Source organism: Macaca thibetana, chromosome 13 (genome assembly GCF_024542745.1).
Source record: "Macaca thibetana thibetana isolate TM-01 chromosome 13, ASM2454274v1, whole genome shotgun sequence".
In the NCBI taxonomy this organism is placed as follows: domain Eukaryota; kingdom Metazoa; phylum Chordata; class Mammalia; order Primates; family Cercopithecidae; genus Macaca; species Macaca thibetana.
This window is the reverse complement of record NC_065590.1, coordinates 63,301,757-63,329,754: the sequence shown is the minus strand read 5'-3', so window position 1 is coordinate 63,329,754 and position 27,998 is coordinate 63,301,757. Positions and strand designations below refer to the sequence as shown.

At 44.6% G+C, this 27,998-nt stretch overlaps 1 protein-coding gene across 2 annotated transcripts; it reads right to left on the bottom strand.

The window, feature by feature from the left end:
- Nucleotides 1–27: 27 nt before the first annotated feature.
- ABCG5 (ATP binding cassette subfamily G member 5) lies at nt 28–27,988 on the bottom strand. Of its 2 annotated transcripts, none has more exons than XM_050752952.1 (13): nt 27,686–27,988; nt 26,983–27,104; nt 19,341–19,477; nt 19,164–19,262; nt 15,341–15,473; nt 13,720–13,859; nt 12,760–12,889; nt 12,088–12,301; nt 11,782–11,987; nt 10,331–10,469; nt 7,470–7,655; nt 2,078–2,190; nt 28–977 (listed from the first exon to the last, which is right to left on the bottom strand). In XM_050752952.1, exons 1-13 carry the CDS (start codon nt 27,826–27,828, stop codon nt 784–786), a joined length of 1,956 nt encoding a protein of 651 aa, XP_050608909.1. In that variant the 5' UTR covers nt 27,829–27,988; the 3' UTR covers nt 28–783. The 2 variants fall into 2 exon arrangements, with proteins under 2 accessions (XP_050608909.1, XP_050608910.1); XM_050752953.1 differs by having other exon boundaries at nt 11,917–11,987; nt 27,686–27,969.
- Between the last annotated feature and the right edge of the window lie 10 nt (nt 27,989–27,998).

The following is a 27,998-nucleotide window of genomic DNA, read 5'->3' as shown; positions in this document are numbered from 1 at the left end:
CTCCAAACTTAACAAGGTTATTTCTCAGTGTATACACTTCAGTAACGTTTACTTGTAATTCTATAAGTAAACTCAGCTGAAAGTGAAAAGTAGCAAACGAATCTTTAAAAACATAACCAGAGGTTTGTCTGGTGTGCTTTGTTCACTGTTGAGCCCATTCCTGCAGTTTTTTATTTTAATCCTCAGTAAAATTACTGGGTGCTCTGTAGCAGTGTTGCTCGCCATTCATCTGCCCAGCATTCTCTCGATGTGATCAGGTAACTCCGACCCCTCGTGTGGAGGGGTCTTTTAACTCTGGGTCTTCCAGGAACAGAAGCATTCTTACCCAATTCTGCATGATAACCTTGCTTCATCTAAACCCACAACTCTTTTTTTCTGTCACTTACAGTCAGTAATCCATCAAGCCTTTTACTTTTGCCTAATCCTTTATCACATGTAAACATTTTTAGGATGACCTATTTTTTTCTGTGCCTAGAACAAGGAAAAAAATAGTCACACGAGTCTCCCATAGCTTTATGAATGATTATTATTTAATTCTTGGGCCAGCTCAGTCACAATTTCCAAATACCACATGTCCCTGCAAGTTGTAACAGGAAGGGACTATGAACCACTTCCATTGCATTCAAGGCCTGCATGGATCCAAGAGGCACAAATAGAGTCTTAATGGTTAAAAGACCTGAATGTCCTATCAAGAAAGAAATACTTGGCACTCTCATTTCAGACATTCAGAGCAGTCATGCACAGTCAGCAGCTTCACTTCCATTTTCCCAGCCATGGTTTTCACTATCTGCTAATGAGATGATCCCTTATTTTGAAAACAACTATTCCTAGGATGACAAGAGCTGGAATAAATGAATACAAAATCAGAAAGTTCATTGTGAATCTAGATGTTGCACCTGGGCTGGTTTCCTCAATGAATTGAATTCCTTGAGTGAAGGCACACATTGGACTAGTCATCACAGAAACATTTGAGCTGCCTGTCAAGGAAAAGATTGACAGTATCAGGTGTGGTTTATCTCAGGTAATTTAATCAACAAGTATTTACCAAATGCTTGCTAAGTACCCTTATTAATGAAAAATACAGGACACTTTAGCAAGCACAGAGTTTACAATTTGAAGAAGCAAGAGTGAGCAGTTCTGGCCTTTGGCCTCATTTGAAGATGGACATGCTTTTGTTTCTATTTTGAGTATAGATTAATTACCACATTTGTGATAAATATCATGGTCCCTTAGCACAGGCTATCCTAAAGTTACTGACATTATCACTTAAAATTATTTAAAACACTACTGAATTCAGCCATATTATTTGGTTGTCTTTGGAGTGGCCCTGAGATTTTTTTGGTGGGTTTTTTTTTTTTGAGACACAGTTTCACTCTGCTGCCCAGGCTGGAGTGCAGTGGCTCGATCTTGGCTCACTGCAACCTCACCCTCCTGGGTTCAAGTGATTCTCATGCTTCAACCTCCTGAGTAGCTGGGATTACAGGCATGCACCACCACGCCCGGCTAATTTTTGTATTTTTAGTAGAGATGGGGGTTTGCCATGTTGGCCAGGCTGGTCTCGAACTCTTGACCTCAAGTGATCCACCCACCTCGGCCTCCCAAAGTGCTGGGATTACAGGCGTGAGCCACTATGCCCAGCCACCGTGAGATTTCTAATGGCCATGAGGTCCTTGTCCTGGTCCTACTTCTGACTTTTGCCAAAAGTGGCTTTACTTAGCTGTGTACGATGTACATTTTGGGGAAAAAGAAGCCACTTCAGCCTGCTTGAATGTGTTCAGTAGATACAGAAACTGAGTCTATCCCGAATATACTAGAGTTTACCTCAGTGTACGTAAGGTCTGTCATTTTCTAACAACATCCGAATGTCCCTTACCTATTGACCTTTGACAGGAGACTAACTTGACTACTGCTTATTTTCTTTCATTTTAAAAATCAGAGAAAATGGACCGTATTTCAAGACAGAGTTTTAACTTGAATTATTATGAAACACAGCTTTTATTTCAAAAATACATTTCCTCCAATAAATTGCTTCCTCAGAGTAACGTGCAAAAATAATATCCCCAAATAGAATACTTACCACAAGTGAAATTCAGTCCGTAGAACTCATTGACTAAAAGAATCTCACTGCAATATTTTTGGAATGTAAAATAACTGATGATTTTAAAAGGAATGGGCATTTCTTGTATGTTTCTTAAGAAAAAGAAAACAAAAATGAAATTTAGTGGGCTCTGGCAATAGTCCTACCAAATAAAAAGAAAGGCAATCCTTATGTTTTCCAACATGAATATAGTTTTCTATCTCTTTATTGTAAAAATGATGCTCACTATAAAAAAAACCTTCAAACAACATTGAAAAATATAAAGAAATACCATTGCCTAGAAATAACTATTGTTAACATTTTGATAATATATATAACATATGTGTTTATAAAGTTTTATATAAGTGGAATTAAACTCTTCATGCTCTTTCCCAACCTACTCTTTCTGCCAAACATGTCTCAGACATCCTTCCAAGTCAGTAAGCATAGTACTTTGTCATTTTTAGTCACAGCTTGGTAGCCTGTTATAGTGAAGACCTTAATTTAACAGTTGTCTCAAGTAGACAGTTACTGTCTAATTATTTTGGTAAGCACTATTGATATAAACATACAAGAAAATACAGACCTAACACATACCAATTGGAGGAGGAGATTTGTGATTACACAGAAAGTTGAAGGTACCAGTGTAGAAAGTTAGAACTAACCTAGAATACAAAGGAAAAAGGAAGGAGAGACCGAGCCAACATTCATTGTGAAAATGTAATATGTCTCCACTCCAATCTATGTCAGGTGAAACTTTATGCTGACACTGTGGTCTTTTTAGTCCACCATATATTTCTTGTCAATCAAAAGATTTAAAATTCTTTCTGGTTGCAAGACACTAGTTCTAGGAGCTTGAGAACTTCAAAAGATGTATCCTATCCCTAAAGAACTCGTAATGTAGTTGGAGATATAGACTATATCCTTAAAACTATAAAAATACACAGTAGTGAACTATTTGTGCCAAGAAAGTATTAAAATAAAATGTGTACCACACATCCGTGCTGTTCTTGTATTTAGTATTTATGGTTTCACTTATTTCCAAGTGGTCCTCAAACTTTCAGTTATTGTTAGTTTCCTAAGGCACAACATTGAATTAACCACATTGAGAGGTTACTAACTGAAAAGGATACGTGGGACTCTGGGAAGGAATTAGGGGAACAGAAAGGAAATTCTAGGAAGGCAGAAATGGTATGAGTACAAGCATACCAAGGGCTGCATATTGGACTGACTGGACCAGAAAGACTGGAGGAGAGGATGTGAAGGAACAGTGGGAGGGGAGCTCGGAACAATAGCCTGAGACAGCTATTTCAGGGCCTTGCCGTGAGTTGAGGTCGAATGACCATGGATGAGAAAGGTCACGTTGAAATCAGCATTCTGAGAAAATTAACGTGACTTCAGCAAGAAGGATGGCCAGAATGAGGGCAGAGTAAGAACAGAAAAAAAAAAAAAAAAAGCAGACTCCAACAAAAGTTCAAGTTTGAGATGACAAAGGCCTGGAGTAGGATGATGGCCATGAGAGGGTGGCTGTCTAGTGGCTAGGGTGGTATCTTTTTGAGGTAGGAACCGTGCACCTTTGTTTCTGCCTATACCACACGGAGTCAAACAAAAATGTTCCAAATGCACCTATGGTTTGATATCAGAAAAGAAAACCAACATGATTTGGTGAGTGATGCAGTGTGTATGCAGTTCAAAGACAGAGTCATTCACTTATTCACTCAACAAATAATGTTTGCAGGCCTGATGGTCCAAGGCCTAATTGGGCTGGCTGCTGAGAAGGTCTAAAATGATGAATGAGACACAGCTGCTGCCTTCAAGAGGCGGATAATCTATTACTGCAAAGGAAAACCATGACAGGAGGTAGCGTGTGATAGGCTGAGAGAGAAAACAAAGGGGGCCTTCAGAGAGAGTGCGCCTCTAGCCTTGGGAACAACCAACAAACTTTGTGCAGGTGGCAGAGAGAGAAATGGATCAGTGAAAGGCACAGACAGAAGGAGAAGCAGCGGGAGGAACCATAGATCTAGATGTATTGACATGACATTGTCCACATTATGTTGGTTTGTGCTTTTTTGGTCTCTTTTTTTGAAACTGAGTCTTGCTCTGTCACATAGGCTGGAGTGCAGTGGCGCGATTTTGGCTCACTGCAGCCTCTGCCTCCTGGGTTCAGGTGATTCTCCTGCCTCAGTCTCCTGAGTAACTGAAATTACACGCACGTGACACCACACCCAGCTAATTCATATTATGTTGTTAAATGGGAAAAAACGTATGCATATTTTATATCTTATACAACAGGATTATTTCATCTTTGTTAAATTTTATATCAAATTCTAGCAAGAACTACATCAAAATTTAACTCTGGGCTCTGATACTTCAGGTAACTTTTACTTTCTTCCTCATCCATATTTATATTGTGAGCATTTCTTCCCCCAAGAACTTCATGATTTTGTAAGCAGAAAAAACAGCAAAGCTAATTTCCTTTGTGTTTAAAGGAGAAGGGAGCCAACAGCACAAATGCCACAGGCAGTTCACCTAGAAAGATGATGACTGGGCAGGAAAATGGGTAAATGGAATGACTAGCAGGTTGATGTGGCCTTTAAGAGCAGAGTTTTAATTCAGTGATGGAAGTGGAATTCATGTGAAGCCTTGGGATGTTAAGATTTTGCAACTAATCTGAGAGCATTTAGTATTCTTTGCCACTGCCTACCTTTTAAGAGCAAATTAACCACCAGGCGCAGTGGCTCACACCTGTAATCCCAGCACCTTGGGAGACCGAGGCAGGGAAATCACTTGAGGTTGGGAGTTTGTGACCAGCCTGGCCAACTTGGTGAAACCTCATCTCTACTAAAAATACAAAAATTAGCTGGGTGTGGTGGCACGCACCTCTAATCCCAGCTATTCAGGAGGCTGAGGCAGGAGAATTGCTTGAACCCAAGAGACGGAGGTTGCAGTGAACCAAGATCGTGCCACTGCACTCCAGCCTGGGTGACACAGTGAGTGAGACTCTATTTCAAGAAACAAAAAAATAAATAAAGAGCAACTAACCTCCTTTTCCTAAAAACCCAATACAAATGCTGCTTATGATGGCATTACTTCCAGATAAATCCATCATAAGTTGAAAATATTATAAGTTAAAAATGCATTTAAGGCCAGACGCGGTGGCTCACGTCTGTAATCCCAGCACTTTGGGAGGCCGAGGTGAGCGGATCACCTGAGGGCAGGAGTTCAAGACCAACCTGGCCAAAATGGTGAAACCCCATCTCTACTAAAAATACAAAAATTAGCCAGGCATAATGGTATGTCCTGTAATTTCAGCTACTCGGGAGGCTGAGGCAGGAAAATCACTTGAACATGGGAGGCAGAGGTTACAGTGAGCCAAGATCATGCCACTGTACTCCAGCCTGGGTGACAGAGTGAGATTCCCTCTCAAAACAAACAAAAAACAAAACAAAAACACATTTAGGACACCTAGCCTACCAAACATTACAGCTTAGCCTGGTCTGCCTTAAATGTGCTCAGAACACTTAACATTAACCTACAGTTGGGAAAATTCATCTAACACAAAGCTTATTTTATAATAAATTGTTGAATATTTAATGTAATTTATTGAATCCTGTTCTGAAAGTAAAAAACAGAATGATTGTATGCCTACTCAAAATACAGTTTCTAGGCCTGTTGCGGTGGCTCATGCCTGTAATCCCAGCACTTTGGGAGGCCGAGGTGGGCAAATCACTTGAGGTCGGGAGTTCGAGACCAGCCTGGCCAACATGGCAAAACCCCATCTCTACTAAAAATACAAAAATTAGCCAAGCATGGTGGCACACACCTGTAATCCCAGCTATTCAGGAGACTGTGGCACGAGAATCGCTTGGACCTGGGAGGCAGAGGTTGCAGTGAGCTGAGATAGTGCCACTGCACTTCAGCCTGGGTGTAGAGTGAGACTCCGTCTCAAAAAAAACAGAAACAAAATACGATTTCTACAGAACGAGTATCACTTTCTCAAAAAATCGTAAGTCAGGGATTATCTGTACATGAAATGGCACCAGATTAACTGAAACAATGATTCAAATAATATAAAAGAGGAGATGCTGCCCAAGGTTGGCTCTGTACATTGCTGGCTTGACTCTTGGCGTGATTTGATTTCTGCATTTTTCATAAATATTAACAATCCACTTAAGCAACATGGACAAATACAATGTAATGGTCTTAGTGTGAAAAAATATCCTCCTTGATTGATCAAAGCCTAGTTCACTTTGCTTTATATAATATCTCACCTTCATATAACTCACTACAATTTATAATGTGTTTTCACATTGATTATTTTCTTTCCTTCTCATGATCCCTTGAGGTATCATGGTGAGGCTGAAATAGTGATCTCTTTTTTGCAAATGAGGAAACTAATTTAGGTAGAAAAGAGACTGGCAAGTGGTAGAGGAAGTTTCTGACTCAGGTCAGCCTCTCTCAGGAAGTCACATGCATCACAGCCTTCATAGTGGTGTGACTTGAGCAAAGTCAAGTCTGAGCTTCATTTTCTTTTCTGAAAATGGATTGCTCTGAGAGTTAAATAATTAAACACACACACATATAATTTTATATAGTAGACGCTCAGTAATGTTTTTGCTTTTTGACTTGAGTTTTAAAAGTTTAAGTCAAAGAAACAGCCTTCATGTTTCCTTGGGGACCCAGGGATTACTTACTAGATCCCACTCATACCACCTGCCTGGGATTGTTTTTTAGCCTTTTAAAATTTTCTGCCCTTTTTGCTGCTGCTTTTTAAAAACGTGTGTGGATGCATTTTTTCCTGGTTATAAAATGATACTTGTCCATTATAGAACATTGATAAAATACGGAAATATGAAGAAAAAATTAAAATCAATATCACCTAGAGATAATTACTGCTATCATTTGGTGCATGTCCTTTAAGCCTTGATACTGTTTGGAGCAGTCTTTTATCCTGCAGGCTCTTTTTTTATCTGACTAGTCTTAATTCCTAAGAATAACTGGGAATTGAGAACTGCAGTACAAAATCAACAGTACCAGGTCAGAAATGAACTAATATATGCAATTTATTTAGCCTGTCACGTGGGCTGTGAGTTTTTCCTGGAACATCTGGACTGGTTTTCTTCTCTTGGTATAATGGCTTATTACACGTGAATCATATCATAACATAAACTTGTCAGTTCCTGATTCCCAATAAAAAAGACATTTTATTGGACAAATGAACAGTTCAAGGTCTAAGGCAATAATGATTAACGAGCAGTACAAATGCTGCAGACTATAAGGTAATATCCATAACCACTATCAGTTCTCTGGTATTCCTTTACTTCAGTCATTATTCGGTGATCATTAATAACAGGTTATTCCAATCTACATTTTTTGAATTATGATATCTTACCTGACGAATCCAGATCCAATAAGCACCCCCGCAATGGACAGCAGAGCCACTACACTGTTGACTATATTTGGATTTTGGATGATACCAAGTAGCACAAGAGTTAGAAATTCACCAATTAAGTGGGGGGCCAAGAGAGCAGCAGAGAAATATCCAAATCTGGCAACCTCAGGATGTAAGCCCAGCGTCCTAGAAAAGCATAAGCTCTTCAGTTTCCTCTCCAAGGGCTATCATTTAAGAAAAATACTGTGCTTGCCTCTATGAATAAACCCTTGGTAGTGAGTGGGTGGGAGGCGTTTGCAGGGCAAGCCACACTCACCTTTGAAAGGTCTTTTCGGAACAGAGCCAACATGAGACTATTGATTACATCAAATTGTTCCCATTGGCTGCAATTCATTGGGAGCCACCTTTTCCCTTTCACAGCTCCTTCAGCTCTCATAGGAAAACATTAAATTACTTAGACAATGGTCACAACTCACTGCAGGAAGCAGGCTTGTTGAACTCTACAGGCTTCTTCATAAATAACCATGTTCTGCCTAGCCAGCACCACACCTACCTTAATGTTAACGGGCTCACCCAACCCGCCTCCCAGCACCCCTTGCCTGAACTTCATCTCTGTTCTGTGGGATTATTGCCTGTGTGAAAACCCCTCACTTCTTGTGTCCTTGATCAGGTTAGCCCTCCCCAGGTCTACTCCATTCCATTCTTGTCTTTTATTCTACCAACCCCTTCCACTGATTTGACCTTCGTTTTCTTTTTTGAGACAGAGTTGCACTCTGTTGCTCAAACTGGAGTACATTGGCTCATTGCAACCTCTGCTTCCCTGGTTCCAGTGATTCTCCTGCCTCAGCCTCCCAAGTAGCTGGGATTACAGGTGTGTGCCACCACACCCGGCTAATTTTTTTGTGTTTAGTAGAGATGGGGTTTCGCCATGTTGGCCAGGCTGGTCTCGAACTCCCGGCCTCAAGTGATCCACCCACCTCAGCCTCCCAAAGTGCTAGGATTACAGGCATGAGCCACCGTGCCTGGCCTGACCTTCGTTTTCTGGCAAACAAACCACCCTATATCCATGCACCTTTCCTCTTCTATTCCTTTCTCCAAATTACATTTCCCTGGTGATAGCATGTCTTCAATGACCATTAGGCATGGCTGCTCTTTATCCCATTTGTAGAGTAAGCAGAAAAGGTTGGCGTGTCTTATACTCACCCCTCCTTACCACTTCCTCTTCAAGGCCATCTGCTTTTCCTCTGTACAAATCATGAAGTTTGCCTATGCTATCAATGCCATTCCTCGTTGTTGTCTTCTGTGATGTTTAAAACATCCTCTCACCTTTGATTATTTTATAGCATCTGGACCAGAGTCATTCTTTCTGCTCCTCTCCACTATCATTTTCCTCAAGCTCTTTAACCTTCTTGATGAGCCATCCACATCAGTGGTTCCTAATTAGCTAATCTCAATTCCAGTGGCTCCAGCAACCTAATCTTCATCACTCACCGTGTCTTGGACTTAAATATCACTCAAAACGGTTTCACTCCCAGGATTTCAGAGTCTGAGGACACCCTCTCTGATGATGGCCTCAGGCCTCTCACTTCCCCAGTGCCCTCACTGCCACAGATGCTGGGCCCCTTCTGCCATTCTTTGCCTTATCAGTTCCCACATCTGGGGACCCTATTCTCCCTTAAGCAATGGAAGGTATGCTGGACAATGCCTATTGCCGCACTAACTGGATCCCCTCTGCCATCTTGCCTCAGCTGGCCCCTGGACCCCTAAGATTTCCTCATTGTGTCTTGAGTTCTAATAGCACGTCCCATTATGACTGATATAAACCTCTACTTTAAAATTTCCCCTCCCCAATTGCAGTCTCTCTCCCCAGTGCTCAGCAGCTGAATCCACCTTCCATTTTATGAATTTCTTGATATCTTCATCATCTCTATTTTTCATTCTCTCTCTCCCCCTCTCTCTTCCCACGCCCCATCTTTGAAAGTGTGACCCTAGCTGCTTGCATCCTTGATCCCATGTTATTGATTCCCCTATCCCTACCTTGATCTACTCTGGAAACTTCCCCTTTGACTTATCCAAATTTTGACTGCATTTTCATCTACTCTCAATCTGATGTTTTTTGATGGTCTTATCTACCACATGCTAAAACAACCATTTTTTGAACTTGATCATGATTAAAGTAACTGCCCCTTTCATCCTACCCTGTAACACCAAGTTTCTCAAAACAGTATCTGCTTCCTCCATCTTACACCTTACCTTCTTGTAAACCTGACTTACACCCCCATGACTCTACCAAAGCTCTTTTTTGGAAAATTGCAATGGCCTCCTCCCCTTATGCCTCACCTCCTTTAACCCCTGCAATATCGAAGTGTTTACAACATTTCCTTGAAACTCTATCCCTCCTCATCCTCTCTGATGCTGCCCAATCCTGCTTCTCTTTCTGCCTCCCTGATCACCCTCTGCCGCCTCTATTGGCTTGCTGTCCTCTTCCCACCCTCGAATGTGTCAGTTTTAAGGTTTTACACTCAGGCTGTTTTCTCCCTGCCCCTGGGCCCCCCATGCACCTGGGTCCCAGCCACTTCAGAGCCCTCTTCTCTGGCCCAAGCCCTGCCATGAATGGGGACAGGCCATTCCCAGGCATGTGTCGTCTTGTTGGTTTGTTCTCAGGTCTCCCCCAGCCCACAGTTGGGCTATTTACAATAACATTAATGTCCTGGAAGATAGGACATTGCACTAGACACTGATGGGCAAAGTGTAGATCCTCCGGAGCAGAGAACTTCACCCTGGAGCTCTCCCTGCACAAGTCCCACTAGCTCCATGACTCCATGGGAGCCCGGCCCTGGGTGAACAGAACAACCCCTCACCAGTAGCACACACTGCTGAAAATCATCGTGGCAATGACACTGAAGGGGAGGACGTGCAGCACGTAGGCCAGCAGCATCTGCCACTTCTGATAGAGGCCATCTTGACTCTCCTGGTCGCTGACAGCTCGCAGCACAGGAACTGGGAATGGAAGGCAGGTTTCAGAAGTCAGTCACCACCCAGCTGAAAGAGGGAGGGCTAGCCCGAGCTGAACGTGAGGTCTGTCAGGGCTGGATGGTGAGGACCAGCTAGGGGGAGTTCCCTAGTCATAGAAGGAGGGGACCTGCCATCCACAGGACAATAAATTTCCACCCCAGAAATCTACACTCTACCTGAATTGCAATACAATTGCAAAAGATGTCATTTATTTCCTTCTCTCTAAAGTGAGGAGTTGTCACCAATTCAAGTACATGCAAAAGGGGCATGAATAAGTGATTTGAAGCATTTTGTCTCCTTTCTGTGCAGGACTCCCCCCGGCCAGCCCCGCCCTGCCCTGCCCCTGCCACCAGCAGCCTGCATTTTAGACTTGCTCTCAGAAGGCCAGGCAAACCCCACAGATGCAGACACTTAGCATTGCCCCTCATGTCAAGCTCTAGGGCAACTTCACAATAGCAAAGTCCTTCCGTCTTTTTTTTTTTTTTTTTTTTTTTTTTTTTTTTTGATGGAGTCGCTCTGTCGCCCAAACTGGAGTGCAGTGGTTGGATCTTCGGATCTCAGCTCACTGCAAGCTCCGCCTCTCGGGTTTACGCCATTCTCCTGCCTCAGCCTCCCCAGTAGCCGGGACTATAGGCGTCCGCCACCTCGCCCGGCTAGTTTTTTGTATTTTTTAGTAGAGACGGGGTTTCTCCGGGTTAGCCAGGATGGTCTCAATCTCCTGACCTCATGATCCGCCCGTCTCGGCCTCCCAAAGTGCTGGGATTACAGGTTTGAGCCACCGCGCCCGGCCAAGTCCTTCCGTCTTCTTCCCTAACAGTGTTGCCTTTGGGGAATCCCTCTAACGCCAGCTTCCTGCAAGGTTAGGCAACCAGGTGTTGTCTCTGGAATTCCACTGAATTTGAAAATTAGGTGCTGGCTGTCCTAAAACCAGCTCCAAAAAGAAGCTAATGGCACACAGTTGGCCTGGTCGCTGAGCCCCCATGGGCCGTGCATTCGAGGTGGCCAAGATGAGATAGGAGGAATGATCTTTTGAAAAACTCCTCAAACTCTCCCCACCAGTGCATTGTCACTTCATGTTTCCCTGGATCCTTAGCCCTCAGAGAGATCCACCTGGTGAGCTCATTCATATTAATGTGTTGGTAACTCAATAGTTGCCTTTCCCCAGAGAGGGAATCCGGAGAGGGCCGGGTTGAGCTCAGAGAAATACCCTTATAATGGTGGACTTTTGTAAGGTTACAGCTGGAGAAGGGAGGTGTTTAGGGAGAAAGAGGTGCACTTCCAGCACGTGGGCACTTACACAGATTCACAGCATTGAGCATGCCTGTGTACGGGGTGGAGCCCACAAACATGTAAAGGAGACCCACGCGGTCCTGGATAGCACCATTTAGCACATTGTTCTGGACCCGCAGAACGAAGAAGAGGAGGAACAAACCCATGGTCAGATTCTGAAGGAGACGCATCATCACTGCCAGCTTATTTCTCACCAAGTTTCTTGTCACTCTCCTGAAAATAAACAACCCTGTTTTAATTCCTTTTCAGAACTGTTATTGGGGGATGGCTAAATACCTCCAATGGGCATTGCTCACATTTGTGAGCCTCTTACCTCAGGAGAACACCCAGTTTGGAGAAAACTCCGGGAGAATCTTTGGTTTTGAAAGGAACCATCGGTAATGTTTTCAGGTGTTTCGTTCTTTCAATATTCTCCAAAGTTTTATGACAAATTGCTGATTTCTTGTAGGCAGATTCTATCATCTGGACTCTCTTGTAGGTTTCTATTTCCCTTTCCTTGCTTTGGGTATCCACTGACGTCAGGTCCACTAAAAGTTTTTCCCAAAAGATGTCACCCAATGTGTTTTTAAATGCATGCATGCACATGGATATACAATTAGTACAGGAGTACTGGCCATAATACCTCATCCCATCAAGATAAAATTTGTGGTTAATGCCCACCTATAAAATCAGAATACTTTAAAGCATCCCAGCAGGGCCTTGAGGATCCCACTGGGATTATCTGGGAGAATTCCCAAGCTCAGCTAATTATGCTCTGATAAAGTAGTAGCAGTGCGCCAATTTGTTTGAGAGAGATCCCCAACCTCATTCTGATAGTCATCTTTGGCAAGTTAATTGACCCGGCCAAATTAATTCCTTGAAGAGTATAAAGCACAAAAACAAAAGCAAAAATCAAACCCACTAGAGCTCGTGTCATCCAGGCAGAAGTCTGAGATGAGACAGTTTAAAAAACATTCATGATGGGGAATGTGAAAGGAAAACTTACTATAGAAGTCAAAAGGGTTTGAATGTTCAGGACAAGGGTAACCGCAGTCACTGAAGAAATCAAGCATTTCCACTGGTGTGCCACAGAAAATCAGCTCTCCGAAGCTCAGGATGGCAATTTTGTCAAAGAGCTGATCAGACAACAGACGAAGTTAGTGTGTGATCACAAGGGTAGCGACGCACTTCAAATGTCTCCGGGAACACTGATGCAGGCCCAAGGTCAAGTATTGCTTACAGTCGCCATGTCCTTATGGGAAATGCATTTCTAAGCAGTCAGTCCTTCGATGACCTTGGCCCTGCATCAGTATTCTTGGAGACATTCGAAGTGCATCGCTACCCTTGTGAGCCTAGGCTACCACTGTGGGTCACGCTGCCTCCCATCCTGAGGTCCAGCTTCATATCTGGGAGAGACAAGCATGACTGAACCTGCGGTTAAGTCCCAGCCAAGCCAAGTGAGTGACCTCGGGCGAGCTGGGGTGGGTCTTAGTTTGTTGTTTTGTTTTCATTTTAAATCTCGGCTCCTCCTCTATAAAAAGCAAATAAAAGCTAACTAAAGGGATACTGGGCAGAGAAAGTGAGATTTTTTTGGAAGGAAATCTGTATGATTTCATGGAAAAACACAGCCTTTGAAGCCAACTTGGCTGTGAAAGCCTAATGCTAGCTTTTTACTATTAATAACTGTGTGATCTTGGCTCAATTAGTTGTTGTTGTTTTGTTGTTGTTGTTGTTGTTGTTTTTGAGACGGAATCTCACTCTGTCACCCAGGCTGGAGTGCAGTGGCATGATCCCGGCTCTCTGCAACCTCCTGGGTTCAAGTGCTCCTCCTGCCTCAGCCTCCCAAAGTGCTGGAATTACAAGTGTGAGCCACCGTGCCTGGCCACTGGTACAAATCTTACCCCTGCCCCTGCGATTCCCAGCTCAATACACCATAGACCCGGCCTTTACGAGTTGAATCCCTTACCTGAAAAAGCTCAGAACGGGGCTGGTGAATGGTGAGAACCACAATTCGGTTCCTGCGAGCCAGTTCCACCAGGAGGATGACAATCTGATTAGCAGTCATGCAGTCCAGGCCTGTGGTCGGCTCATCAAACAGCATGACCTCTGCCAGCAAAGAAGGGCCAGACTTCTGAGGCACTGCAGAGCCCAGGCTCTGTGCTTAAAACTCGGAGTTCTGAACTGTTCCTTATTGAGCTTGCACCACATCCAAACAGTGTGCAGTGGGAAGGAAACATGTAAACTAGCTTTCAGCCTGAGCTCAGGAGAAAGCACCTGCTGTGGAGGGGCCTAGTTCCCAGCTCTGGAGCACATGTGGGGCTCAAATCCTCGAGGGTACAGGGAGTAAGGAGATCAGGCCTCTTATAGGGTACTATGGGCCATCTGCGCTCTGCTCAGGGCACCCTGCCAGAGAACAACGGCTGGCAGGCTGGCATCAAGTTGTTTTAAAACAAGACTGAGAGGAGGCTGGTCAAAAAGACAACCCCATTTCATGTCTGTAACACTTTCCAACACCAGCAGGGTCTTTGCACAGAAAAGAAAAAAAATCTGACTAATAAAACAAGGTCTGAAGTGTGGCAGGCATTTGGGTTCTTTAGAGGGTTTAAAGTAACTTATTTCTACCTATACAGTGACAAGGGGGCCGGGCGCAGTGGCTCATGCCTGTAATGCCAACACTTTGGGAGGCCGAGGCGGGCAGATCACCTGAGGTCAGGAGTTCGAGCCCACCCTGGCCAACATGGTGAAACCCTGTCTCTAGTAAAAGTACAAAAATTGGCTGGGTGTGGTGGCGGGCGCCTGTCATCCCAACTACTCAGGAGGCTGAGGCAGGAGAATCACTTGAACTCGGGAGGTGGAGGTTGCAGTGAGCAGAGATTGCACCACTGCACTCCAGCCTGGGGGACAAGAACACGACTGTCTCAAAAAAAAAAAAAAAAAAAAAAAAAAAGTGACAAGGGCTCTTAAAAACATCTCTCTTATTTGCCTTCTAGTGACCAAGCACCATCTGAAGAACAGGCAGTCCTGGTCTACCACAGTGCAAAGAAAGGATCCAGATGCAGTTTGTCCTCTCCAGCTGCATATGAGTGGCGAGGTTTCCCCAGGTGATGGGGAAAATGACCAAACCAGGCAGAGGATCGACTACTCTGTTTTGATACTCCCTTCCCCACAACATACACACTTTTGAGTTTATCGTTCAAATTCCTATTTTAATTCCTGCCATTTCATAAACACCTGTGGTCATACCAAAACTCACTGGCTCTCCCCAGCCCACACAGTGGTATTCCCCTGGTGAGGAGAAATGATTGGCCGGGCAAGGCTCCGTGTTCATGGAAAATCCCAATGGAACACTCCAACACCAATGCAACGCTTCCGGGTCCAGGAGTTGTTTTGTTTGGATGATGGATCACATCAGGAAATGAACTATACAGCATTTCTGAAAAAACTGGGTCCCCAATTTGAAAAATCTATGATTTCAGTTGCACACAAACCCCTTTCTGAATGAGGACTGTGAAGACAGGGCCCAAAGCATCTGCGACACACAGAAGATGTCCAGACAGCAACTAGTAACAGTTCTGGGTGCCACTTACTGGGATCCTGGAGCAGCTGGGCTGCGATGGAGACCCGGCGCCGCTCACCAGTGGAAATGCCCCCCAAGTTGTAGTTGCCAATCAGTCGGTCTGCCACATGACTCAGACTCAGCTCTGCCATGATGGCCTCCACCTGCAGGAGACACAAATTACAGGAAGGCTGGGCGTGGCTGTGGGTGCTATTTCAATTCACGGGCTGGGGAGGACATGAAAGAGGCAACACCCCCCCGCCCCCAAGAATCCAAGGGCCACTTCCAGACTCACCACACCCTGGAGAAAGCACGTCTTTGATAATAATATGATCCAATTTGACTTAAATCGTAATATAATACATGTGTCAGATTTAAATAAATAATATGTATTTTTTAAAACGTTCCCAGAGGCTGGGTGCAGTGGCTCATGCCTGTAATCCCAACATTTTGGAAGGCTGAGGAGGGGGAATTGCTTGAGGACAGGAGTTTGAGACCAGCTTGGGGAACAGAGAGAGACCCCGTCTCTACAAAAAAAGAAACAATAAATTAGCCGGGTATGCTAGCACGTGCCTGTAGTCCCAGCTACTCGGGATGCTTAGACAGGAGGATGGCTTGATCCCAGGAGGTTGAGACCACAGTTAGCCATGATGGTACCGCTGCACTCCAGCCTAGGCGACAGAGCAAGACTCTGTCTCCAAAATAAAATAAAATAAAATAGGCCTGGCATGGCGGCTTGTACCTGTAATCCCAGCAGCACTTTGGGAGGTCGAGGTTGGTGGATCACTTGAGGTCAGGAGTTCGAGACTAGCCTAGCCAACATGGTGAAACCCCGTCTGTTCTAAAAATACAGAAATTAGCTGGGTGTGGCGGCGGGCACTAGTAATCTCAGCTACTCGGGAGGCTGAGGCAGAGGAATTGCTTGAACCCAGGAGGCCAAGGTTGCAGTGAGGCAAGATGGCGCCACTGCACTCCAACCTGGGTGACAGAGCAAGACTCCGACTCAAAAAATAATAATAATAAATAAAATAAAATAAGATTCCCTAGAACAAAAACTGCTTACACTTGCTTCAGGAAAATTAGCCAGGAAACAACGGATACTTCATTAAACTCCTATTTGCAGGAGCCACAGTCACTGCAGCCCATACAGAAAAATCCCCCAAAGTCATGATTACAATATCACTTACTTTAAGTGTTTGGGTTTAGAAACTTTATTATAATAAATGCTTTATATGTTTAAAAAAATCCAACCTGATTTGAACTAAACCTGTTTCCCACTGTATAACCCAAATAAGTGCTGGGGTCCCGTGTGGTACAATCTCCGTGTGATTTCACATCAGAGACATATAATCCAGCCTTCAGAAGCAATTAAAAATAATTCCAATCTTTATTTGAATTTATTTAAGGACTTTAAGGGGAACCCAATTTATAACCCCCAGCCACATCTAAAGTCCCCTTTCTTCCAATTCTCTTCACTCTACTTAAACCCTGCAGCTCCCTGAAACCCTTTTTCCTCCTCATTCTCAACGCCCCCAAAACAATAACAACTAAAAAAAATTCTTTACTGACTTTCTAATCAAGAAGCTTGGCTTTTTTCCTCCCTCTCTGTCTTTCCTTCCCCAGCTTATCTCCTCTCCAGAGACCTGTTCACAAATCTGTTTCTGTCCTCCCGTACTGATTACCTCTATCTGCAGAAACCCCAGGGGAAAGCAGAAAGAGACGGAAGGTACTCATATGGTAATGAGTTTTGTTTCCAGACACCCCTAATAAAGCCGTGTTATGAAAATGGAAACAAAACCATTGCATTAAAAAACAATAAGCTAGATTGCAGAAGAAGAGGGAATGACTTGTGGACCTACATTCAAGAGGAGTCAGGGAGTGGGGTTGACACCTTACAGGTAGCTTTGACCCACCCAAAGAATGGACATGTCTGAAATAGGTACAAAGGAATAACGAGAAGGTAAAAAATGCATAAATAAACTAGCATGATATATTCTGGAAAAAAAGAAAGGTCTTCTCTTGCCATCAGGGTAGCAGGATCCTGGAATTAAGCTTTGCTTGACACTGTGAGATTTCTGTGCTCACCAGCCAGGGTAGATTTCTGAGCCTCCTTCTAGAATGTCTCTATAACATCATAAGGAGTAAGCTTGCCCCTCCTGGCTTGGAAGGGATGGACAGAGAAGATATTTACTTAATTTGTCTCGGAGGTTTCACACCCCAGCAGCAATGCTCTCCCATATTTTGGAAACACTGTTGGAAATGGAATTCAGAGTCCTTGTAAGGAATATTGTAAGGACCTTGTAAGGATCATTGGGATGATCAAGTCCAACCCTCCATGCTCTGTGCTTTCACATAATCTGATGTATTCCTCACATCAAACCCAGGAGAAATGCATTCTTACTGTATTTTTATAGAGGAGAAAACAGAGAGAGGTCCATAACTTGCCCAAGATAATGCCACTAGCAAATGGCAGGGCCAGGATTGAGAGGACTGTCTGGGCTCTCTCAAGCGGTCCAGGAAGCCTGAGCCTTAGCCAACAGCCCAGCAGACACAGCCTGCTCACATTGGCCATGCTTTATTTCCAGGTTCTTCCATGGACAGAAGCAGATCTGCCATGCTGTCTCCTTTATTATAATCAGCACTTCCTTTCCACTGAATTACTTGTCAGGATTTTACACGCTGTGGGCTGGATTTGCTCAGAAAAGACTCACAATTGGAGAGAACTCTGCTATCAGGAGTTCTCCTGCTCCCAGGGAGCTGTGCCCCTTGAAGGAGGCATGTTCACCTGTCATTGGTTCCCTGGGTGCTTGTGGGCCTTCCCAGTCTAGAGAGAAATGAAGCAGTTTCCAGGTAAGGTCCCCGGTGAGTTTACTTGTGGCTACTTCCAAACTGGAGACAATTAAGAAAGAGATTGGAACCTAGAAGGAGTTGACAATTCATTCGTTTCTTCCTTCATTAACTCAGTCCAGTTTGGATGAGGCACGTTCAAGATGTCTCCAAGCAAGCTGAGAAAAATCAGTGGCAAAAATAACTATATCTGCTCAAACAGGGAACTTGTAGAACAGCATGGTCCCAGAGAAGGGCAGTGCAAGCCACAGACAGAAGTGAATATTTTAGTAGCCATATTTTGAAAAGTAAAAAGAAACAGGTGAAATTTTAATAACATATTATTTACAGCCAAAAATACCATTTCAACCTGTAATCAATACTTTTTGAAATTTATTTATTTATTTATTTATTTATTTATTTATTTGGTTGGTAAAGACAGGGTCTCCTTTCGTCCTTCAGGCTGGAGTGCAATGGTGCAATCATAGCTCACTGCAGCCTCGACCTCCTGGGTTCAAGAGATCCTCCTGCCTTAGCCTCCTGAGCAGCTGGGAGTGCAGGCGCACAACACCACGCCCAACTAATTTTTGTATTTTTTGTAGATACTGAATCTCGCTATGTTGCCCAGGCTGTTCTCAAACTTCTAGACTCAAGAAATCCTCCCGTCTTGGCCTCCCAAAGTGCTGGGATTACAGGTGTGAGCCCACCCTGCCAGACCTAAAAATTCTTAATGGGCTTTTTCACATTCTGTTTTTCTCAGACTCAGAGTCTGAAATCTGATGTGTATTTTGCGCTCAGAGCACGTTTCAGTCTGGACTAGCGACATTTCAAGTCTTCCAAAAGCACATGTGACTAGGGGCTGCCCTCTCAGGCAGCACAGGGTACACGGTGCAAGGCGCAGGGCGCGCTCTAGAGTGAAGGAGTGACGAGCAAAGGGGAGTAATGGGCAAGCGTAGGCGAAGAGAGGAGGGCAGCGGGGGGTGCAAAGGTACTCAGTTTGCCTGCTGTGAGCGGGGGGCTGCACCCACCTTCTGCTGGAAGAAGCCGGGGTTGCCGCGGCGGATGGCCAGCAGCGCGGTGTAGCGCAGCGTCTCGCGCACGGTGAGGCTGCTCAGCAGGGTGTCGCTCTGCAGGAGACTCGGGCGTCAGTGTAGCCCGAGCCCCCGGGGCGGGCGGCTGGCCAGGGGTGTGGGGGACGCGCCCACCTGCAGGACGTAGGAGAAGCAGTCCTGGAACTGCTCCCGGCGCAGCGTCCGGCCGTTCACATACACCTCCCCCAGGAAGGTCCCCGTGCGCCGCAGCCTCCCGGACATGGCGTCCAGCAGCGTGGTTTTCCCGGAGCCTGTGGGGTGACAACAGAAGGCCCTGGGGGAACCCCTCTATGCCAGCCTTGGAGGAGCTTCCCAAGACCCTCTGTGTGGGCATGACCCCGCGTGCCAGGAGTGCTACGTGAGGGATCCTGTTCTAGGTATTAAGGATACAACAGGATACAGGCCCTGCCCTGTAGAACGCGCACTGTGCATGCAGCAGTCTCACGCGCAAATGAGTCTCTGGATTGTCCCCTGAGTGAGAGGGGACATGCCATTTCTTTCATCTGGGTCAAGACCGAAGGTGCTTTCTCTGCTTGTTTGTTTGCCTTTAAAACTGTTTTGGATTGAAAAACAAAATACCTATAGGTATCAGAATAAGAGGAAAGCCAAGACTCTTGGAAACGTTTGGATCCTAGGACGGATTTCTTTTTGTGGCCCCCCTGGGGCGGTCTGGTTGTACCTGGATGTAGGTGACATTATCTAGAGCCTTGCTCACAAAGCAAGGAGCATCAGCAACCCCTGAGAGCTTGCCAGAAATGCAGAGCCCCAGGCCCCACCCGCGACCTGCTGAGTCAGATCTGCTTCAGTCGAGGTTGAGAAGCACTGGCTTGGTAAGTCCTTTGGTAAAACCAAGTTGGCCATAGCCTACACTAGAGCCTGGGGCACAGCCTAGCTGGATGTCACTAGGAAGGTTCCCACAGAGGGGTTGTGGTGAACTGCCTGCCTGCTGGAGGTGACTGCGGGATAATGCTTGCCTTGGTTTGCTTTTTTCTTTCTTTTTTTTTTTTTTTTTTTTTTTTGTTTGAGTGAGACTGAGTCTCGCTCTGTCACCTATACTGGAGTCCAGTGGCACCGTCTCGGCTCACTACAACCTCCACTTCTCAGGTTCAACCCATTCTCCTGCCTCAGCCCCCTGAGTAGCTGGGATTACAGGCATGCACCCCCACGCCCGGCTAATTTTTGTATTTTTAGTAGAGACGAGGTTTCACCATGTTGGCCAGGCTGGTCTCGAACTCCTGACCTCAGGTGATCCTCCTGCCTCAGCCTCCCAAAGTGCTAGGATTACAGGCGTGAGCCACTGCTTTGTTCTAAGGTTTAAGGTTAGGTGATGCCTTTAGACAACAGCCTGATGGCCCCTCTGTCATACTGGACACAAGTTTACCACAGACCCAGAGTTCATGGAGACAGAATAGACCTCCCAGGCCTTTCCTATCCAAGGAGGCTGAGAAGTTGGGATTCATAACAGAGAAATAGGCAGGAAGTTCTGAACTATCTGGGAAGATAGCAAGAGAAATCTGCTGATGAGATGGCTGTGCAGTCAAAGAGATCTTTTGTTGAAATATTATTATCATTATTATTATTATTATTATTATTATTATTATTATTTTGAGACAGAGTCTTGCTCTGTTGCCCAGGCTGGAGTGCAGTGGCACAATCTCAGCTCACGGCAACCTCCGCCTCCCAGGTTCACGTCATTATTCTGCCTCAGCCTCCTGAGTAGCTGGGACTACAGGCGCAAACCACCACGACTGGCTAAGTTTTTTGTATTTTTAGTACAGATGGGGTTTCACTGCATTAGCCAGGATGGTCTCAATCTCCTGACGTGATCTGCCCACCTCGGCCTCCCAAAGTGCTGGGATTACAGGCATGAGCCACTGCACCTGGCCCTTTATTTATTTATTTATTTATTTATTTATTTATTTATTTATTGAGATGGAGTCTCACTCTATCGCCCAGGCTGGAGTGCAGTGGCAAGATCCCAGCTCACTGCAACTGCCATCTCCCAGGTTCAAACAATTCTCCTGCCTCAGCCTCCCGAGTAGCTAGGATTACAGGCATCTGCCACCACACCTGGCTAATTTTTGTATTTTTGTAGAGACAGGGTTTCACCACGTTGGTCAGGCTGGTCTTGAACTCCTGACCTCAGGTGATCCGCCTGCCTCGGCCTCCCAAAGTGCCGGGATTACAGGTATGAGCAACTGCACCTGGCCCTTGTTGAAATATTTTGAAGAAACTTGCTTGTTGCTGTGAGAGGGACAAAGATGAATCAACTCCCTTAGCAGCTGTCTTCTTTTCTAATGCATAACTGAAAAAACTCAGAATTAGCCCCAGCGTGTTCAGGGGGTGGTCAGAGTGGGGAAAGAGAGGAAAACCTATGACAAAGAAACAAAATGTGACTTCATTGGGATTGTCTTTCAAAATGTGCCCTGTAATTTCCCAGTCGTGCGGTTCTTCTAACCAGAGCCACCCTGGCTTTACATTTTTCGATCCAATCTGAACTCTGACAGAAGCTGCAGATGTCCTGCAGCCTGAGTCCCACCCCACCACGTCATCAAAACTGGCCTCCCCAGGGATATAAAATCCACTTTACTGTTGCCACATCCAGCGTATACTTCTCTGGGAGGGATCCCAAGACAGAACTACCCAACCAAGCCACTTCCAGAGTTCTGATTCATAGACATTCTGAGAGATCATGAATGGTGTTGTTTTAAGCCACTAAACTGTGGGATACTTTTTTTTTTTTTAACAATAGATAATGAATTTAGTTTTTTAAAAAACATGTCAAATATTTATTAACTCATTAATTAGAGAACCAGCAAGATGACAAAGCTCATTCAAAAGAGGATATGAGAAGCTGGGCGTGGTGGCTCATGCCTGTAATCCCAGCAATTTGGGAGGCTGAGGCAGGCAGCCTGAGGTCAGGAGTTCACGACCAGCCTGGCCAACATGGTGAAAACCGGTCTGGACTAAAAATACAAAAATTAACTGAGTGTGGCGGCGGGTGCCTGTAATCCCAGCTACTCAGGAGATGAAGCAGGAGAATTGCTTGAACCTGGGAGGTGGAGGTCGCAGTGAGCCAAGATCGCACCACGGCACTCCTGGGTGACAGGGTGAGTGAGATTCCATCTCAAAAAGAAAAGAATATGAGAAATTGATAAGTATAGACAGTGGGGAAAAGGTTGGAATAAGATAACAAAGTTAGATACAAAAATGGTTAATGCCCTAAAGGGCAATAAAACTATGACATTTGTAGTTTTCTTTTCTAACAGGACAGAAATCATTTGCAACTAAATAATCTGAAAAGAAGCATCCAATCCAGAGTCTACGCCCTCCTCAACAACAAACAACAATTCAAATGAGTTTCAGTTGGAGTTCCCCTGGAGTCAGATGGCTCTAGGCAGGCTTGCTTTGGACTACGCTCTAGTGAGACTTTGAACATATATGTCATCATCTTTTGCCTCGCTAATAAAGATTTGATAGATAACACTGCTAGAGATAAGACACCAATGGGATTGTCATTTTATGCAATACTATGGAGTAATTCATAAAATTATTTTACTCCTTTATTCAACAAATATTTATTAAGCACCCACTGTGTGACCGACCCTGTTCTAGGTGATAAGGATACAGCAGAATACAGTCCCTGCCCTTGTAGAACTTGCAGCCCACTGTGGATTCATTTCAGTATAAAGGGTAGGCATTGTCCGAAAGCCATGATTAGGCATCTCATCAGAAACCAGCCCACACCCCCACCCCAATCAAGAGCCCCTCCCGCTGTCCTGCTGTATGTGCGTGAAACACAACATTGGCCTTTGGAGTGCACTTCTGAGATGGGGGGTTCCATCTCTTGTTGTTCTTAGAAGTGGGACACACTTCTGAGAAGGGTGCTAAATGTCACCCTGTTTAATTCTTTATAAGGATGACAACAGGTGACAGTTTGTTAAAGGAGAAGAGGCAGGTTTTTTTTCTTTTTAAAGAAGCGCACTGTATTTATCAAAAGGAAGCTGAGAATGACCCTGCATGTTACAGTACATGTGTACAGCTAGATATTGGTTAAAAATGGAAATGAGAACTGACAGAAAGTCTTTGAAAAGTGTAACAGCTTTAGTCAGTGCTATGGTCTGACTGTTTATGTCTCCCTAAAATTCATATGTTGAAATCTTACGCAAGATGATGGTATTAGGAGGTGGGGCATTGGCCGGGCACGGCGGCTCAAGCCTGTAATCCCAGCACTTTGGGAGGCCGAGACGGGCGGATCACGAGGTCAGGAGATCGAGACTATCCTGGCTAACCTGGTGAAACCCCGTCTCTACTAAAAAATACAAAAAACTAGCCGGGCGAGGTGGCGGGCGCCTGTAGTCCCAGCTACTCGGGAGGCTGAGGCAGGAGAATGGCATAAACCCGGGAGGCGGAGCTTGCAGTGAGCTGAGATCCGGCCACTGTACTCCAGCCTGGGCGGCAGAGCGAGACTCCGTCTCAAAAAAAAAAAAAAAAAAAAAAAAAAGGAGGTGGGGCATGCAAGGAGGTGATATTGGGAGATGATTAGGTTATGGAGAGCTCTTACAATTGGGATGAATGCCTCAGAGACCCCTCCCCACTTCTGCCACGCAAGGTTAGGGTGAGAAAATGGCTGTCTAGCCAACAGACACATGAAAAAATGCTCATCATCACTGGCCATCAGAGAAATGCAAATCAAAACCACAATGAGATACCATCTCACACCAGTTAGAATGGCGATCATTAAAAAGTCAGGAAACAACAGGTGCTGGAGAGGATGTGGAGAAATAGGAACGCTTTTACACTGTTGGTAGGATTGTAAACTAGTTCAACCATTATGGAAAACAGTATGGCGATTCCTCAAGGATCTAGAACTAGATGTACCATATGACCCAGCCATCCCATTACTGGGTATATACCCAAAGGATTATAAATTATGCTGCTATAAAGACACATGCACACGTATGTTTATTGCAGCACTATTCACAATAGCAAAGACTTGGAATCAACCCAAATGTCCATCAGTGACAGATTGGATTAAGAAAATGTGGCACATATACACCATGGAATACTATGCAGCCATAAAAAAGGATGAGTTTGTGTCCTTTGTAGGGACATGGATGCAGCTGGAAACCATCATTCTTAGCAAACTATCACAAGAACAGAAAACCAAACACCGCATGTTCTCACTCATAGGTGGGAACTGAACAATGAGATCACTCAGACTCAGGAAGGGGAACATCACACACCGGGGCCTATCATGGGGAGGGGGGAGGGGGGAGGGATTGCATTGGGAGTTATACCTGATGTAAATGACGAGTTGATGGGTGCAGCACACCAACATGGAACAAGTATACATATGTAACAAACCTGCACGTTATGCACATGTACCCTACAACTTAAAGTATAATAATAATAAATAAATTTTTAAAAAATTTAAAAAAAAAGATTTCAAATTGTTAGGAGAATATAAGAAAGAGAATGCCATCAGTGGTAAAATTTTAAGGTACATGATTTTTTTTTTTTTTTTTTTTTTTTTTTTTTTTTTTTTTGACGCGGAGTCTTGCTCTGTGCCCCAGGCTGGAGTGCAGTAGCGCGATCTCGGCTCACTGCAAGCTCCGCTCCCCCGGGTTCACGCCATTCTCCTGCCTCAGCCTCCCGAGTAGCTGGGACTACAGACGCCTGCCACCTCGCCCGGCTAATTTTCTTGTATTTTTAGTAGAGACGGGGTTTCACCGTGTTAGCCAGGATGGTCTCGATCTCCTGACCTCATGATCCGCCCGTCTCGGCCTCCCAAAGTGCTGGGATTACAGGCTTGAGCCACCGCGCCCGGCCAGGTACATGATATTTTAAAGAGTTAATAAAGAAAGAGTTAAGTAGAAGAAATAGTCATAGAAAAATGAAACAACTTAAATGGTTCTTAAAGGTTTAAGAGAGAATCATTGGTAAACCATCACAAATGCTTTGGCTTTCTCAATGACGCCATAGGGAGATGATAATCATAGTGAAATACTAACACACAGGTGACCTTCATGAGATTCTTCTTCAGCAGATATGAACATACACTAAAGTTAGATCCATTTTGGTTATTTGATGGAATGGATATTTCACCTAACGAATCTGGAATATTTCTATTTGTGTTCCATATTTTAGAGTTTTCTTGAAGAAAACAATGGTCATATATGTTAAAATTCCCTTAGAATTGGCACCTGAAAACAAAATGTAGTTTTTTAAGACTGGTGTCAAATTAATTTTGCCAGATTTGTTCTGCACAGTAAGAGCTGCACTGTTACAATATTTCAAGTTAAAAATTACTCTCAAAGTTTACTGAAGTTCAATTTTAATATATTTACAGTATTTGAAATATTTAGTTTCATTTATACTTTAATATTGGAATTAAATTAAAATTTTGAAGTTCATATTAATTATTTAAATAAGAAAAATACTGGACACATTCATTTTAAAAATATTTTAATTTACCACTAACTTGTTATTCATTATTAGCTCTATGTCTCCATTATTAAGATACAAGTCAGAATACTGTGAAATCAACTTGACAAATTTGGAAAATGTTTAGGCTGAAAGGCTGAAATTGTCTAGGTCATAGCTCTTCATATGAGATTAAAACATCTTATAAGTATCAGGAAATTCTGCTATTTAACAGACATGCAATTGAAGATTAAATGTACCTTTAAGGTACATTCACTCTGAAAACTGGTCTGGCAGTTTCTTATAAAGTTACACATTTACTATAAAATCCAGTAATTCTACTCTTAGGTATTTACTGATGATAAATGAAGCTTATAATAAAAGAAATCTTTACACACACACACACAAAAAAAAAAAAAAAAAAAAAAGAAAATGGCTGTCTAGGAGGAAGTCTTCCTCACCAGACACCAAATCTGTTGACCCCTTGATCTTAGACTTTCCAGCCCCTAGAACTGTGAGAAAAAAAATTTATGCTTTTTATAAGCCACCCAGTCTATGGTATTTTGTTTTAGCAGCCTGAATGGACTGAGACAGTCTGGGAATTCCTCTTTTTTTTTTTTTTTTTTTTTTTGAGACAGGGTCTTGCTCTGTTGCCCAGGCAACAGAGTGCAGTGGCACTATCTCAGCTCACTGCAGTCTTAACCTCCTGGGCTCAAGCAATTCTCCCACCTCAGCCTCCCGAGTAGCTGGGACCACAGACATGCACCACCATGCCCGGCTAACTTTTGTATTTTTTTGTAGAGATGGGGTCCCACTATGTTGCTTAGGTTGGTCTCAAACTACTGGGCTCAAGTGATCCTCCCACCTCAGCCTCCCAAGCTGCTGGGATTACAGTCGTGAGCCACTGTGCCCAGCCTATTCTCTATTCTTGATTGTATGTCCAAAATATACCATCATAAAACAGGACCAGTGGAATCAAAGATAGGGGCTTAATGGGCATTTTTGTGCTTATTTAATCCTTTTCCTTTCTCTAGGCAGTGTACAGATAGGGGAAATTGTGTTTTCTGAGTACTTTTATATGCTGTGGAACTGTGGGGCCTTTTTATATTTTGAAATATGAATTCACGTATATGTTAGGCAGGATTTTATCCTCTTTCAAGGATCTTTCTAAAGATTTCACGTTGGTAGCAGGTTCCATTCACAGTCAGACATCATTAGATTTCATTCTAATATCAAACCTGTGGCTTTCTTGCTACAACTTAATCTGTTTCTTCAATGTGGAGTTTAACTCAAGCCAAAGCCTTTTTAGAATCCTCCTTCCCCAGCTTACCTGAGCTTCCCAGGATGCACATAATCTGCCCGCTCTCCATGTACAAGGAGACATCTTTGAGGATCTGCCTGGTCCACTGCTGCCGGCAAGATGTGATGTCCCACCAGGGCCTCACGCGGTGGCTTTAAAGGAAACCCCAGGAAGGCAAAGGCAGCTTGGGGCCCTGGAAGGGACTACACCCGGGTCCCCAGCATTGATCGCACCTATGCCCCACCCCAGTTGTCTCCGGACAGGCTCTAACATGTTTCAGCCTCAGCGCCCTCCTCTGTAGAACCTGGCAGATAGCGACTGAGGCTGTCTGTCACATAGGGAGGGGGCCTGTGCTGGAGTTGCTCTGAATGTCCTGTCTGTTTGGCTGGGAGGTGGCTGTCCCTGCATTCCTTCACCAGGTTTCAAGATTCCTTGCATTCCCAGTACCCCCGTTCCCATCCACAGAGGGCAGGCCGTAGACACTGGTGTAGGCAGGGCACTGCTGCCACTTTGTTTATGCCCAGGCCCTTCCCTGGGCAGGGGGAGGGGCCATTCACTGTCGCTCCACGTTTCCCAGCACAGCCCTTCTCCCTCTCCTCTCTCCACCCGATCCACTAAAGAGGGAACCCAAAGTCCCCAGGCAGACACCTAAAGCGTGAAGAAAGGCAGCAGAGGGTTGAGTGCAGAGCCCCGTACTCCTGGGGGAGCAGCAGCAGCAAGGGCTCTGCCTTACCTGACACTGTAGGAGGCATGGAGGATGCCCAGGCTGTGAGGCTCCAGGGCAGTGGCAGAAGCCCCCTCCAGGGAGCTCTGGGAGCCCCTGTTTACTTGGAGACCCGTGGACCCTCCGGGGCTCAAAAATGAGAGGTCACCCATGGCCAACAGGCAGCAAAGCTGGGCAAATTTTCTGGTGGCCTGACCCTCCCCAGAGTGGCTTCAGTTGGGGAGCCTGGGGCAGACTGCCCTGCCTGCTCCACCTGACCCCGGAGTCCCTCGGGATGGCAGGACTGGGACTTGGCCACGGAGACCATTATCTGATGTACCTT